We start from the raw sequence: 15,753 nt of genomic DNA on the forward strand, positions 1-15,753 counted from the left end.
CAACCTTCAAAGCTCATAGCAAGCCGTCACCGTGGATTCTTGACAGTGGATGCTCCACTCACATGACAGGTGATAAGGGAAAGTTTCTGAGTCTGGATTCAACTGAGAGTGGATCTGTCAAGTTTGGAAACAATGATGGTGCAAAGATAGAAGGCAGAGGCATAGTTAAGTTGGACAGAGGAAAGATCAAGTCAAACAATGTCCTACATGTTAGTGGTCTGATCCACAACTTGCTCAGTGTGAGTCAAATTTGTGACAATGATAATGAGGTTTTGTTCACCAAGGAAGGCTGTGTGATCAAGAAAATAAAAAATGGAAAGACTGTGGCACAAGGGACAAGAACTACAGGCAACTTATACACTCTGTTAGAAGCAAATGAAGATAGATGCATGATGGGGCAGGAAGATGAATGTTGGTTATGGCATAGAAGGATTGGGCATATCAGCTTCAAGAACTTAGCTAAATTGAGCAAAAAGAAGGCAGTCAGAGATCTTTCAAAGATCAAGTCTCCAACAAATCATATTTGTGCACCATGTCAAAAGGGAAAACAAACTAGGGCCACATACAAGTCAAAGGAGCATTATTCAAGTAAACTATTGGACTTGATTCATACAGATCTTTGTGGACCCATAAGAACAGAGGCAATTGGTGGAGAGAGGTACTTTATCCTATTCATAGATGAGTACTCTAGGATGACTTGTGTTATGTTCCTTAAAGACAAGACTGAAGCCTTAGATTGTTTCAAGATCTTCAAGAAGAGGGTAGAGAATGAAACTGGTAGGACAATTAAGTGCCTGAGATCTGATCAAGGGAAGGAGTTTACTTGGAACTTATTTTCTAACTTCTATTATGAGCATGGGATTAGGATTCAACATTCTGCAGCCCGTACCCCCCAATAAAATGGGGTAGCGGAAAGAAAGAAGAGGACCGTTCAAGAGATGGCAAGGACAATTTTGATTGAAAACAATGTTGCTAGGAGGTTTTGGAGAGAAGCAATATATTCTGCAGTGCACATCCAGAACAGGTGTTTCTTTAGACCAAATGAATCCAAGACACCATACGAGCTATGGTATGGAAGGAGAGCCACTGTTAAATATCTTAGGATATTTGGTTCAAGATGCTTCATCAAAAGGAAGGAGGACAACCTTGAAAAATTCGATGACAGAGCAGATGAGGGGATTTTCTTGGGGTATTCTTCAAAAAGTAAGGCCTACAGATGCTATAATAAGAGATTGGGCAAGGTGGTAGAGAGTTCAGATGTAAGAATTGATGAACTTGTGCCTCATTCTAAACAGATAGAACCAGCAGAGCAGATTCCCGAGGACTTTTATGATGATGCAACTGTAGATGATGAAGTTGTGGAAGTTCAAAATCATATTGACGATGAAGATACAGATGCTCATGAGACTGACACAGTGACAGAGAGAGATGGAGGACCTAGTTTTGAAAAGTGGCAAAAAGTGCATCCCCCACATTAAGTCATTGGAGATCCTAAAGCAGGAATGCAGACAAGAAAGATGAAATCTGCTACATATTCATTACTTTCTCAGATTGAACCCAAGTCTATTGGGGAAGCAACTAAAGATGAGAACTGGGTGAAGGCAATGAATGAAGAGTTAGATCAAATAGAGAAGAACAACACTTGGGAGCTAGTTCCTAGACCAGCCAATAAAAACATCATTGGTACCAAGTGGGTTTTTAGAAATAAGTTGAATGAAGATGGTCAGGTGGTTAGAAACAAAGCCAGACTAGTGTGCAAAGGCTACGCTCAGGTAGAGGGGATAGACTTTGATGAGACATTTGCGTCGGTAGCAAGATTGGAATCTATACGGATATTCTTAACATTTGCGGTTTATAAAGGCTTCAAGGTTTATCAGATGGATGTCAAGTCTGCATTCTTAAATGGTAATCTTGAAGAAGAAGTGTACATTGAACAACCAGATGGTTTTCAAATTGGAGATGATCCAAACATGGTCTGTAGATTGAAAAAAGCTCTCTATGGCTTGAAACAAGCTCCAAGGGCTTGGTACTCTAGACTAGACACCTACTTCCATCAGTTGGGGCTTCGGAAGGGCATTGTTGATAGTAACCTATATGTTATGACAGAGAACAAAAGTCAACTGGTAGTGGTGGTCTATGTAGATGATATCATCTTTGGAGGGCAAAATGATGAGGTGTGTAGACAGTTTGCTGAGCGGATGACGGCAGAGTTCGAGATGTCTATGCTGGGGGAGTTATCATACTTTTTGGGTTTGCAAGTGAACCAACAACAGAATGGTATCTTCATATCACAAGAAAATTACATCAAGGAGATGTTGAATAAATTTATGATGGAAGACAGGAAACCAGTAAGTACTCCTATGGTAGTAGGTTGCAGGTTGAGTTCAAGTGATGAGTCAGTTAGTATAGATCAGACTCTCTACAGGTCAATGATTGGAAGCTTGCTACACTTGACAGCATCAAGACCTGATATCCTACAAGCAGTGCGTTTGGTCGCTCGATTTCAAGCTAGTCTGAAAGAGACTCACCTAGTGGCAGTCAAAAGGATTTTTAGATATCTTAGAGGTACAATGGAGTATGGCTTATGGTACCCTAAGATTGGAAGTTTCACACTCATAGCATTCTCAGATGCGGATTGGGAAGGAAGTGTAGATGATAGGAAGAGCACCAGTGGTGGTGCATTCTTTTTGGGGCAGAGTCTAGTGGCATGACATAGCAAGAAACAAGAATCTGTTTCTTTATCTACAGCAGAGGCTGAATACATTGTCGCGTCAGCTAGTTGTACACAGGTGATTTGGATGCAGAGACAAGTAACAGACTTTGGAATTCACAATGATGAGCCGGTGTCTATTAAGTGTGATAATATGAGTGCCATTAATATTTCAAAGAATCCAGTGCAGCATTCGAGGACAAAGTATATTGACATCCGATATCACTTCCTGAAGGAGAAGGTCAATGCAAATGAGGTGAGACTGGATTTTGTTCCTACATTTGAGCAAGTGGCAGATATTTTCACGAAAGCACTCCCCAAGATAAATTTTGAAGCCCTTAGGAACAAACTTAGAGTTGTCACTCCACGAACACAGTAGATGGTATGTGTGCAGGGGGAGTAGCTGAGTAAGTATAGAGCCATCACATCCCTCTAAGATAGGAAGATGTGGTGGGCACTCCTATAGGTGAGTCTATACAGGGGGCGCTTCTATGTAAGGGGAGCAGCATCATCCTTTGTACTTGTTGTCAAAGGGGGAGAGAAGTATAACACAAAGTCAAAATAAAATAATGTTGCCAACAATTCCAAAGGGGGAGATTGTTGGGAAATCAGATCAAGTGTTGTCATTGTTGGCAACAGTGAGATGGTTCTAGTTCAATTTGTTTGGGTTTGGTATCTTAGCCAAATACACTTGGATTTGATGATTGGGTTGTTATGAATCATGGGTCAAATTTTGGGTTCAATCTTGAACCAATTAGATTGAATCGGTCCTAGTAGTCCATTGGATATTTGGATTGAAATCTCATTATATAAGCAAGGTGGTTTGATGAGGTAAGATAGCATTATGTATATGCAATGGGCCAGCATGCTTGAACGTGTCTCTCTTTTGAGTAACCTCTTTGATTTAAAATCATAAATATAATAAGAGTTCTACTATGACAAGGAGTGTATGGCAGCATCAACAACCACTTGGTTTTGAGAATCAGCAAAGCACATGAGTTGATGAGGTAATTAGAGTTTGGCTCGGTTTAAAGAAAAATAAATTGAGTTTTAGAACTCTCAAAGCTCATGGGCGGTTGGTACAAAATTCCAAATAAAAACGATTGAGATGGGATTGGCTCTCACATGAGTAAAATACAGCAAGATTTAAAGGAGTTAGAAATAAACACGTTGCTGAATTGGAGACTACAAATTGCTTAAAATTAGGAGTTAAAGTGCTAGAAACCAACGTGAATTCAGCAAGGTTTCTACAACAGTTTTGTTTGAAGATGAAGTCTAGATTCCTTATCTCATTCATGTGCAGCAACTGCCAAGTGTTGGATTCAGCCAGAAGAAGAAAGTGAAACTATTACAAAGAAGAGAGGATAGCAAGAGTCTGCCACATGTTCAAGCACTAAAGATTGGGAAGTGGACTTCATATTGGATTCTTTCTCACGCACATGGACAACAGCGAAATAAAGAACGCCCAAGAATGAATAGAATTTCAGATCGAGGAGAATTCTTTCACGCTTAGTCGATCCACTCGGCAGAATCGGGCTTCTTCAAATTTTTTTTTTTTACAATAAAAAGAAATTGTGTGGGCAAAATATGGATTCTCTCTATTACTAGCAAAACCGAAAAAGAGAAAGAGAGAAAGGAAGAGTAGCAACCTTGAGAAAGAGAGATCCAAAAGGTTGAGATGTTGATGGTTCGAGCATGTTCAAGTCTCCTTTTATATGTCAAACAAGCGATCATCAACGGGATTACACAGGCTGAGGTAATCCATATCTGAAATCCCTATTTTGGTATTCTAGAGTCTGTTGATTGTTGAGAAACTCTAGATCAATGATGTATTGAGTTGGGGTTTTATTGATTTAAAATTGTGAACCTAGCAAGTTTAGGCTTGTCTAGGACGTGGGGTTGTTGCCCTTGTCTGAGTTGCATCTCAGATTAAAGCAGGGATAAGTTCCTGGACCGTTGTAGCGGTTAAAAAGTTGAGTATTGAAAAAATACGAAACCCTATATGGGTATTCCTCCGTGGAGTAGGCACTTTGGCTGAACCACGTATATCTGGTGTTATTGTCTCACATTTATTTTTCTACGTATATTTGAAGTGCGTGTTATGCAGAGTGGTGGGACATTGTCTGGTAGACCCAGCCACATTGTGGTGTGAGGTGGACGTGTTGTTGTTTACTTGATTGGTAATTACGGGATTGCCCCGGCCAATCTAGAACTGCACAGTGGAGGTTTTTTTTGTTGAGTTGCAAATAAAGAAATTTTTGAAACCACTGATTCACCTCCCTCTCAGTGTCAACCTGGGAACATCAGCTTTTAACTATTTTAATTGAATAATAGTACCAAGAAAAAAGAAAATATTTGAAATAATTAATGTGAAGGAACTGTTGATTCCTTGAGACCGATCTTAAATGTGATTGCCTCTTCTAGAAGTCACTTTTTTTTTTCTTTTTTTTTTTTTGTGTGAATAATAAATTAATCATTACCAAGGAAAGAAGGTGGGGCGATATACAAGGCCCTAAGGGTGAAAAATGAAAAACAAGAGAAGATGGGGCAATACACCTATAAAAAGGGAAATGAGGGCTTAGAACTAACTTCAAAGTAAATGATATTCCAAATTATGTCAAGGAATAAGAGTTGAATGTTTATCTTCAAAGATTTCGTTCCATCTAAATGTTGTTGATGACGGTGCAGAAGGCGTGTTTATCGGCAGTGTCATAGATGGAAGATCCAACATAAGTCATATCTATTAAAATCTACTTCCTTTTTGGTTTTTTTGGTAAAAACCTACTCCCTAAGAAAAGGAAAAACTCTTCTTTTATTAAGCCGACATTTACTAAGAACTCTTTTCTAGACAGCAAAAAAAGAAGGGGCAACAGGGGGAAAAAATGGTTAGGATCCTTCCCCATGCCAGTAGATAAGGGTATCAATCGGCTCAGTTTGGTTATTCGATTTGGTTTTGATTCGGTTCAAAAGTTTGTTAACATGAACCGAAACCGAACCAAAAACCAAGTCGGTTCTGCTATTGTGTATTTTAATCGAATCGAATGGTTTCGATTTGAAATCGGTTCCAATTCAGTTCGTAGGCATAGGGGTAGAACTGCTTCACCATTCTGTACATTGGGAAGGGACGAACTCCTCCCAATTCCCAATTCCCAATTCCCAATTCCGTCTTTCACTGTGCTCTTCCTTTCGTCTTTTCTGCTTTCTTTTTATTGTATTATCCTTAATGATAAGGGGCAGGTAGGTTAGTGGATAATTTTTTTTTATATTTTGGTAAAGAGCGTCAGTGGATGGTGACATATCGGAAACAATCACTCATCAATACCCATTAATATTCCATTATTTTGGATTTAAATAGCCCTTCGGTTTGGTTTCAGTCCTAACCGACAGCTCTTGAGGTAGAACCGAATTTATTTAGTTTGGTTCGGTTTGACTCTATTTGGCACGGTCCAGGTTTTAGCTTTCATTTTCGGTTCCAAATTGACATCCTTACCAGTAGAGACAACAAGTTGGGGGGAGAGTTGAATATGCCGGTATAGGAGAAAGGATATGGGTGAGAGGTAATTGGAGAGGTGCTCTAGGTAATGAAACTATAACGGGGGATATAGCCTTTGAACCAAACAATCTTACACCAAGGGATGAGAGGATTGTCAGAATGGACAAAATCCTAAGCTGAGGAGGAGTCGAAGACGCCAAAAGGCAAGGGGCAATAGATGACTATGTCTCTTCTTCCTGTATGACTAGGAGGAAGAGGGAGAGAGAAGGGAAGATCAGATGTCCCAGAGAGGGGGGAGGAAGGATGAGGGACTAAACCTCATTAGTGATGATGGAGGAGATTGACAAAGGTATCTTTATCCAACCCAGAGGAGTAGACATATCTGGCATCAATTGTAGAGAGAATAACACAACAAGGGTACCAGTTGTCAAGCCAAAGAGAAGTGGGAGAGACCCTAAAAACTAAAGGAACGAATGGCTCTAAGAGCAATGAGACGAAGACTAAGAATGTTTCACTAGATCCAAGAAACATCAGCACAAGGGGCCATAGTCCAAAGAGAGTCATTACGGAGAAGGGAAGAGTAAACCCTAGAGATCCAAATGCTATTTTGCTTGGAGACAACCATCCAAATGAGCTTAAAGGTTGGCCATTCAAATAACATCCCAGGTTCAAAGCAAACCAACCCTCCTTCTATCTTAGGGAGAGAGACAGGAGACCAACAAATGGGATGGAAAAATCTGACCGATCCGACTCCTTTCCAAAAGAGGGTGCACATGAGGATTCTAACGATGCTAATGGTGGATTGAGGAAGCTTGAAAACGCTAGACCAATAGGTGTAGCAAGATTGCAAAACGGATTAGATGAACTCTAAACGGCCAATAGAAATCACATTTGAATAGGTTGTCGGCCACCGTTACGCTTATGATGGTCCAATTTGAATCAGAGGTCACTGATGTCAGGATAATTTTATTGGATATTAATTTGATAGAAAGTCTTTTGAAATGATCTTCCATTAAAAATTATTAATTAAATTTCTATTTCCTTGTTGGCCCACATAGGAAATCCATTGGCGGCGCAAATATCTGCTGCATGGCAACTCAGTTGGGCCCAAATTAATTTTATAGTATAGTATCCACCACTCTTAGATGGATAAGGATAGATAAATATGAAAGATCTCTCTCCCCGTTCATTAATGTCTTTCGATAAAGTCTAATCTTTCTGAAAATTTTGTTCCAATATATGGTTCATGTCAGTTTTCTTTACATTTAAAAGATTCATTGCAATAGATATAAGCTGGATAATTATTGGATTATACACCTCCACCCAAAGTTCTGAAACTTGAAACGGCGGTCACAAGATCGATCAAGGCCAATATTGTTTTGATACCGATCTAGATAGACCTGAATCAAACCACATTAGATAGATCTACCTTATTTTTTTAAATTAACATTTATTATAATTTTACCTTTGGACCATAAATGTGTATCGGGATTGAAAAGATCAGAATCAGGGATCGGTCAAGGTCAATACTATTCTGATCCATCCAAAACTGATCCATTTGATCTGAAATTTAGAACCATGCCTCCACCCACCCCTCCCACGAAAATAGGAAACAAAACTTCTGATTATAACCTCGTGAATTATTTCATATTATTGCTCAAAAAGGAAGAGCAAGTAAGAAGATACGTGGATGATTTTATTTTGAGAGCTGATCAGTTTCTCATACGGGAACCTCGTACGATCCTAATCCACACACATAAAATCCACTATAAGAATAAGGATTCTATGTGTGGATCACGATCGTAATACGAGAACCTGATCCACACTCATTTTATGACCACATATCCTTATCATATCCTGCACATGCATGTTTAAATAATTAGCTATTCTGAGAATAAGTGTTAAACCTTCAAAGGCGAGACATGGCTGATACAGGTTCCTCCATTAATGGCTTCTGAAGTTTATCCTGTGATCTCTGATTCCTGCTTTGAGGGGTCATTGTTGAGCTCCCTGAAACAGTAAAAGTCTTAGCCAAAGCTCTCAACTGAAACTTCTGAATCTTCCCTGTAGCAGTCTTTGGGAGCTCATCCATTATCACAACCCTTTTGGGAGCCATGAAACGTGGCAGATTCTTTAAACAATATGAAATAATTTCTCCTTCTCCTTCTTCTTCTCCTTCCTTCACTTCTCCCTTTTCACTATTGAGTGTTATGAAAGCACAAGGGGTTTCTCCCCAGTGTGGATGAGGCATTGCAACAACTGCAGCTTCCAACACTCTTGGATGCTTATATAGGAGAGATTCCACTTCAACGCTGCTGATGTTTTCCCCACCAGAGATGATCACATCCTTTGATCTGTCCTTGATTTCTAAATACCCATCTGGGTGGATCACACCAACATCCCCTGTGAGAAACCATCCATCCTTGAAGGCCTTAGCAGTTGCTTCTGGATCTTTGAAGTAACCCTTCATGATGCTACTTCCACGCAGCACAATCTCACCTAGAGATTTCCCATCTCTTGGAACACTAGCCATGGTTTCCAAATTTTTCACATCCACATCAGCCAAACTAAGAACACTGATGCCTTGCCGGGCTTTCAGATTCGCCTGCTCTTGGCATGGCAGGTGATCCCACTTGGCTTGCCACTCACACACTAACGCCGGTCCGGTCGCCTCCGTCAACCCGTAAGCGTGTGTCACATGGAACCCTAGTTTTTTGATCTTCTCTAGTATTGGTGCCGGTGGTGGTGCACCACCGGTGAGTATCTCCACTGGCCCATTGGAACGACTCTCCACCGGGCTTCCCTCGAGAAGGATGTTGAACACAATTGGCGCGCAACACATGTGCGTCACCTTGTGTTCGGCAATCGCCTTATACATGCTGGGGGCAGATGTGTTGCGAATGCACACATTGGCGCCGCCGCGAGCGGCGACACCCCACGTGAATGTCCACCCATTGCAGTGGAACATGGGGAGTGACCATAGGTACACTACTTCGCTACCCACTCCCACTTTCCATTGTAGTAGGAGGCTCATGGTGCTTAGATAGGTGCCTCTATGGCTATACACAACTCCCTTAGGTGCCGAAGTGGTGCCGGACGTGTAATTGAGCGCAATTGGATCCCATTCATCTTGGAGCAGCTCCGGAATATACCGGGAATTGCCGTGGTGGATGAGTTGCTCGTACTCGAGCTCTCCTAGGCGAATTCCGGTCGGGGAATCGATTTCGTCTATACCAACTACTAATGGCTTAGAGTTGGGAACTAGTAACCCAATTGCATCGGTTGCCAGTGACACATATTGGTAATCAACGAAGAAGATCTTAGCACCGGAATGTTTGAGAATGGTGGCAATGGTGTTTGCATCTAGCCTTGTGTTGATGGTGTTTAGGACAGCTCCAGCCATGGGCACAGCAAAATGCATCTCATAAAGAGCTGGAATGTTTGGGGCCAGGACTGAGACCACATCATTCTTGGAGATGTGAAGAGACCGGAGAGAAGAGGCAAGGCGAAGACAACGCTCGTATGTCTCACTCCACATGAACTTGGTTCCACCATAGATGATAGAGGGGTCGTTTCCATACACGGAAGCTGCTCTAGGGAGGAAGGTAATGGGACTAAGTGGTACATAGTTGGCAGGACACTTGGGAAGCATATCCATTTGAAGGGTAGTTGGGGCGAGGAAGGAAGAGGAAGAAGAAGAACGAAGAAGAAGAAGACTCAATGTTTACATCCACGTTAAAGTATTTTCACTATGATTGTCCATGATCTCTATCCCATTATAAAGAAAAAGAGAGGTAGAGAATCAAGGATTCTACAAGGAAAAAGGAGGTGGTGAGAAGGTGTCGCTAGGATTCTTATCCCTTTACCCAATCAACAAAATTACTGTTGGGCTGAGCATGAGGAGCTGGCCATATTTGAAAGGCTGGAATCTTTGATCGATTTTTATCCTTTTCCAATCAACAGTATCATCACCACTGGGCTGAACATGAGTTGGTGAGGAGGTGGCCAAAATATTTGTGAGGTTAGAAGCCATATCTCTGTGAGTTGGCGATAAATGAGTATCGCTTACATTCAGGTATCCTTTGGTGAAAGTGAAGGGGAATGAGAGGTTTATAAAGTGGTTTTAAGGGTTAGCAAGACCCTTCAATTTTGAGTCTGTTGAATCTTCACATGCATGAATGTACGTGAATGTCCCTGGTCCATGGATATGGCATCTATTTTCTCTCTCATCATTTAATAGATGTCATATCCACAGATCAGGGCCATTCACATATGTGAAGATTCACCGCTCTCATTCAATTTTCACCCATTCATGGGTTTCCCAAATGGTTAGGGCGAATTGGAGATTGTGTGGATAGCGCACAGTCTCAGGTTCAATTCCCTATCTGTACATCTAGAAATAGGATCCCCTGCTCATATGATCACCTGGTCGTATGAGTCAACGTCTAACACCTATCTTACCTTCCATTACTTGGATAAAAAGGGGTATATTTGGTACTAAAAAAGACAGATGTTAGATGTTGACTCGAGCAATTGATCCATTTTCGTAAATCTACGATTTAAGTGGAAACCATGGAAGTAGGTTACTACGGTAGTTTCCCCGAGGATTAGTTGTGGTCCCTTAATTTCTCCTTTTTATTATTTTATTATGAGAAAAAGAAGTATCATTAAGTTAGAAGAATAGAAGTATTTACAATTGAACCTTAACCAGCTTCCCCGAGCTTTTATGCATTATTATAGATGCCAACATCCTAAACCACGAAATCACCTAATGTGGAGGCGTAAAGCAAAAATTGACCAATTTCAGCAAATGAGATACATAATAAAAGAAATAGAAACAGATTTTTCGAAGCCAATTAGTTGGTTTTAGATTCGACAAAAGTTCTAGTGGTCCTATTAAATCACTTCACACTTCCAAATTTCCATATAAGTGAGTTTTGGAAGAAAGGATAGTTATCTGGAAGCTAGATAAAGTTATGAGGTTGTTACACTATAGTACTATACTTTGTACACTATTGTCAACCATTTATCTTCCTCGCATGGTTCACATTTGTGTTGGTCTACTTTTTTTTTTTTAGGTAGATTTGTTTTGGTTTGCTTGAGTACTCCATAGTATAACTCCACTTTGTTTAGTAAATCTAGGCTAAGTGTAGGAGATTAAATTTGCTATAACCCATATTGGCAACCAAAGAAATGAAATCTTTCATCTTTCACTTTAGGTTCACAAATACCCTCCTAGGTTTTAGTTATTTTCAAATATACTTTTCTAGATTCCATTTCTTGGGCTGCCAGCTGTGACTACAACCCAGTTAGCAACCAAAATTTTCAAGTGTAGATGAATGATAGTAATTTCCCCTTTATAGAAATTAGCTTATGTTTTTGGAGAAAGTTCTTCTTTACCCATAGAGGTAGGTTCACCAGCCACATTAGAGTTAACAAACCCTTATAGAGATTTAGTATTTTTAATTTAAAATTAAGAAAAATAATTTTTTGTTTGAGAAGGCAACGTAAGATAACGCTTCTTGAGTCCGTCTCTCTCCTCCCACAATAAAAGCGTAAAAGAAAGACTCAGGACGCAGTGGCGTATGTCGTGTTCCCAGACATAACATAGTTCATTTTCTTTTTATTATTATTATTATTTATTTTTATTATTATTATTATTATTTATTGAAAAAAAAAAAACATTCGGGCTTGCCTCTATGGCTCTATCTCTCTTACTCATGTGAAAAGATATCTTTGCCCCTTATTGTTTTAAAGACGAAATGAAACTCTCATTGCCCCAAAAGCTGGTTAGATTTGTGAGTCCCTTTCAGCCTCCCATCTCCCAACTGTAATTTGTACAACCAAAATTATCTACACTGGCCAGCCCATCTCCTCACTCTAATTAATCTGAACAACCAATATCTAAACTGGCTTACAATCTCAACCATGCATCTCAAACAAAAAGGATGTCTGGGGTCTTGCCCTTCAAAAGTTGGACCAAGTTGGACAAGTAACAGAATAATTGACTCCCTACTATATCTCTACCACTTAATTAAGGTCACAATTTCTACCTTACATGTGTATATGGTGAACCAATAAGTTCTCGGCACCACATGGTGTGGGATAACCTCAAGAATCTGGGAACCTCTCGGAAAAATCCATGAATGTGTATTGGAGATTTCAACTCAATATTATCATGACATGAGAAATAAGGAGGAAACAAGGTAGAGGGTCATGACATTCAAAGATTTCAGAATATGCTAAATTACTTTAATGATATTTTTCATGCGGGTTCAAATGGCCCCACCTTTACATGGAGCAACAGGAGAATTACATGCTCGACAAATATCAGGCTTAAACTTGATAGAGCTCTTGCCAATCATTCTTTGTTAATTGTTTCTCCTTTGATTTCCTAGTTGAATAAACATCGAGGTAACTTTATATACCCATTTACTTTTTGTTTTTATAAATATGCTGGACAAATATCAGGCTCAATTAATGTTTATTCAGCCAGGCACTGGCTTGATCATTCTCCCATTCTTAATTCTAATGGAGGAAAAGCTTTAGACCCTCAGCCCAATATGGAAACTATCATCATAGGGAATTAGTTATTTTCTAGCATGTTAGGGATAAGATAGAATGATAAACGTCCAGCAGAGGGAATCTCTATATCCCACAGGCATGGAATCCTATAGCCTTGATGTGATTCATTATAGGCTTATCATTGGATTTCTAAGCCTTGAAATTATTACTTTAGCCATAAGGGTGTTAATCGGTTTAGTTTTGGTGTATATGGTGTGGTTTGATTCGGTTCACATTTATTTAGCTGAAACCAAAATCGTACCATTTACTAAATGGTTGCACTTCTTGAAACTGCAACCGTTTAGTAAACAGTTTTGGTTCCGCGATTTTTAAATGGTATTGGTTTCATGGTTTTGATCATGGTTTATTCCATATGGTTTCTAAACAGTTAGCAATTGGTTTACTAGTTTATTCACATGCTTACTAAAATTTGCTTTTGTTGATAAATGCTTCAATCTTGTATCAAATTAAATGAAGCATTGAACAAGCAAGGATTTAAATACATAATTACATAATAGAAGAAAATTATTGAATAGACTGTTAGACAGCCTCTACGGTCCTTAATTCTTCCATAAATTAAACCATTATGTTTTGTTAAAACAACCAAATATTTAAGCACCGTTTGATAATGTTTCTGCTGTTTCTGTGTCTAGAAACGGCATAAACGGTTTTTCATGTTTCAAGAAACAAAAATGGATTTTTTGGTGTTTGATAAAATTGTTTCTCGAAACGTTTTTTACAAACATAATGCCACTAAAAAACCCAATAGTATCATCGGATGCCCAAAAGGGAGAGAAGGTTCGGTTGCTTTTTTTTAGGTTTAAATAGTTGAGAGATTTATTGGGCACAATAGCCTTTTTTTTTTTCTCTCAAATTCGTTTCTAGAAACGACGAAACAAGTCCAACTTGTTTCGTCAAAATCGTTTCTAGAATTGTAAATATACATAAATTTTGATTTATGTTTCTAGAAATAGGTAAAACGAAACAACTTTATCAAACGCTTTTTAAGTTGTTTCTCCATTTTTGGGAACAAGAAAACACAAAAACAGTAGAAACGGAACGTTGTCAAACAGTGCCTTAATCGTTATACAGGTTAATAAGATCGATTTTAACAGTTTAAACGGTTCGATTTTTACGGGTATCAATTCGGTTGAAACCAACAGGTTAAATGGTTAAAACCGACCTGACCCATTTAACTAATCGGTCTTAAACTTGAAACCAGAACCAACCATTTACTAAACAGTTTTGCGATTTTGATGTAAATGGCTTGATTCGGTTTTGATTTCAAATTTACATCCTTAGTTTAGCCACAGAAAAGTAGTGATTGGCATAGATTTGCCACTAAATTTTAATCTTGGTTATTTTAGTACAAATTTTTTTACTAACTATTGCAACTTGTAATTTTTGTCCACAGGTAGGTTGAAGGGAGTTTTGGTTTGTCACTAATTTTAACGTTGATTATTTTAGTATGAAGTTGTTAGCATAGATAATACGTTTAAATTTATTTTCAATGCAATAGTGCTAGATAACCAGTTCTGTCTCCCAATGAAGTTTTATCCCCAACCTATAACGCCGTCCTAGCCAACTAGGTCCTGTGCATTTTCCGGTCATGACCGTGCATGATGAGGACAAAAGCCCTGTCAAAATACTAAAAGTACCCTAATACTTTCCACAGAAACTACACCCTCGCTTGAAGAAGTGGAAATACATACACAACTTTTTCAAGCATCTATTTGCTTCATGCAGTGGTCTGCCATTCGATTTTAGTCAAGAGTCCATACGTGACCTTCTCTTTTGAATTGTAGTAAGAATGACTTGAAATTACTACCCAAAATAAATAATTAGAATGACTTGAGAAATTGCCTTCTTGAAGGTGGCTGGTCTTTTAAATTTCTCTTAGAAGGTGTGATGGAGCCACTTACCCATTACCATTAACGTTTCATGCATTTTCCCCATGGAAAAAATAAAACACGATTAGGGACCTTCCAGTCTCTTCAAGTACATTCTTTAGAATTTTCCCTCTTTGGTTGGTGTGAAAACGAATTTCATAGCTCCTTAGGCGAAGGCTCCATTACCACTAACGTTTCATGCATTTTCCCCATGGAAAAAATAAAACACGATTAGGGACCTTCCAGTCTCTTCAAGTACATTATTTAGAATTTTCCCTCTTTGGTTGGTGTGAAAACGAATTTCATATAGGGCTCCTTAGGCAAAGGCTGAGGGAGAGACTTTTCACATATGTCAAAAGGATGAATAGAAGTTAACAAATTAATAGTGGAACCCACATTTGTTTTACACATTTTAGTCAGATCCTCTTTTGGACCATGACCATCAATCAATGGGTGTAGGGACCTACACCTAATGGATGGTGTCAGGTTATTGCAGGCTTGCAGGAGGTCATAGTCAAAGAGAGGATCTAGGCTCCCATGTGAGCAATATACGCATAAAAATTTCCCTCCATAGGGTTCTTTTCATCTTTTTATTAATAGAGGGGAAGTTTTTCTTCATCGGTGAAGGGACCGTACAGCCATCAATGGCTATCAATAATAGTTTCTACTCTCTCATTTATGAATGATTGGTAATACTCTTCATTGTTCCTTATACCTTTTGGGCACCATCCCAAGGAGATAGGATCATCCACACATATGTTCACTGGAATGTACATGTGAGGATTCAACACATATCCCACTTTCTACACATATATATAGAAGCAAAAGGGACAGGTTCTTGGAAACCATTACTTCCAAGATCATAAATAAATTTCTATTAATACAATTTGTGAAGCCAAACACCTTACAAGTTAAACATCTGGCCTAATCTTGGGACTTTCCTATTATTACTCCCCCTCTCTCATGTTCTTGATGCACCATCCTTTGTTAGATGTTTCTTCCTTCCCATGATTTTGATGTATCATCCTTTTAATTTTGGTTCCCCGGATTTTGAAGTTTCATCCTTTTGTTCATTTTTTTTTTTTTTTTTTTCCCTT

At 39.1% G+C, this 15,753-nt stretch overlaps 1 protein-coding gene across 1 annotated transcript; it reads right to left on the minus strand.

The window, feature by feature from the left end:
- Positions 1–8,112: 8,112 nt before the first annotated feature.
- Positions 8,113–9,861, minus strand: LOC122073670 (trans-cinnamate:CoA ligase, peroxisomal-like). The gene has a single exon (XM_042638300.1). It carries the CDS (start codon positions 9,859–9,861, stop codon positions 8,113–8,115), a length of 1,749 nt encoding a protein of 582 aa, XP_042494234.1.
- Between the last annotated feature and the right edge of the window lie 5,892 nt (positions 9,862–15,753).

This window comes from Macadamia integrifolia, chromosome 3 (genome assembly GCF_013358625.1).
Source record: "Macadamia integrifolia cultivar HAES 741 chromosome 3, SCU_Mint_v3, whole genome shotgun sequence".
Classification (NCBI taxonomy): domain Eukaryota; kingdom Viridiplantae; phylum Streptophyta; class Magnoliopsida; order Proteales; family Proteaceae; genus Macadamia; species Macadamia integrifolia.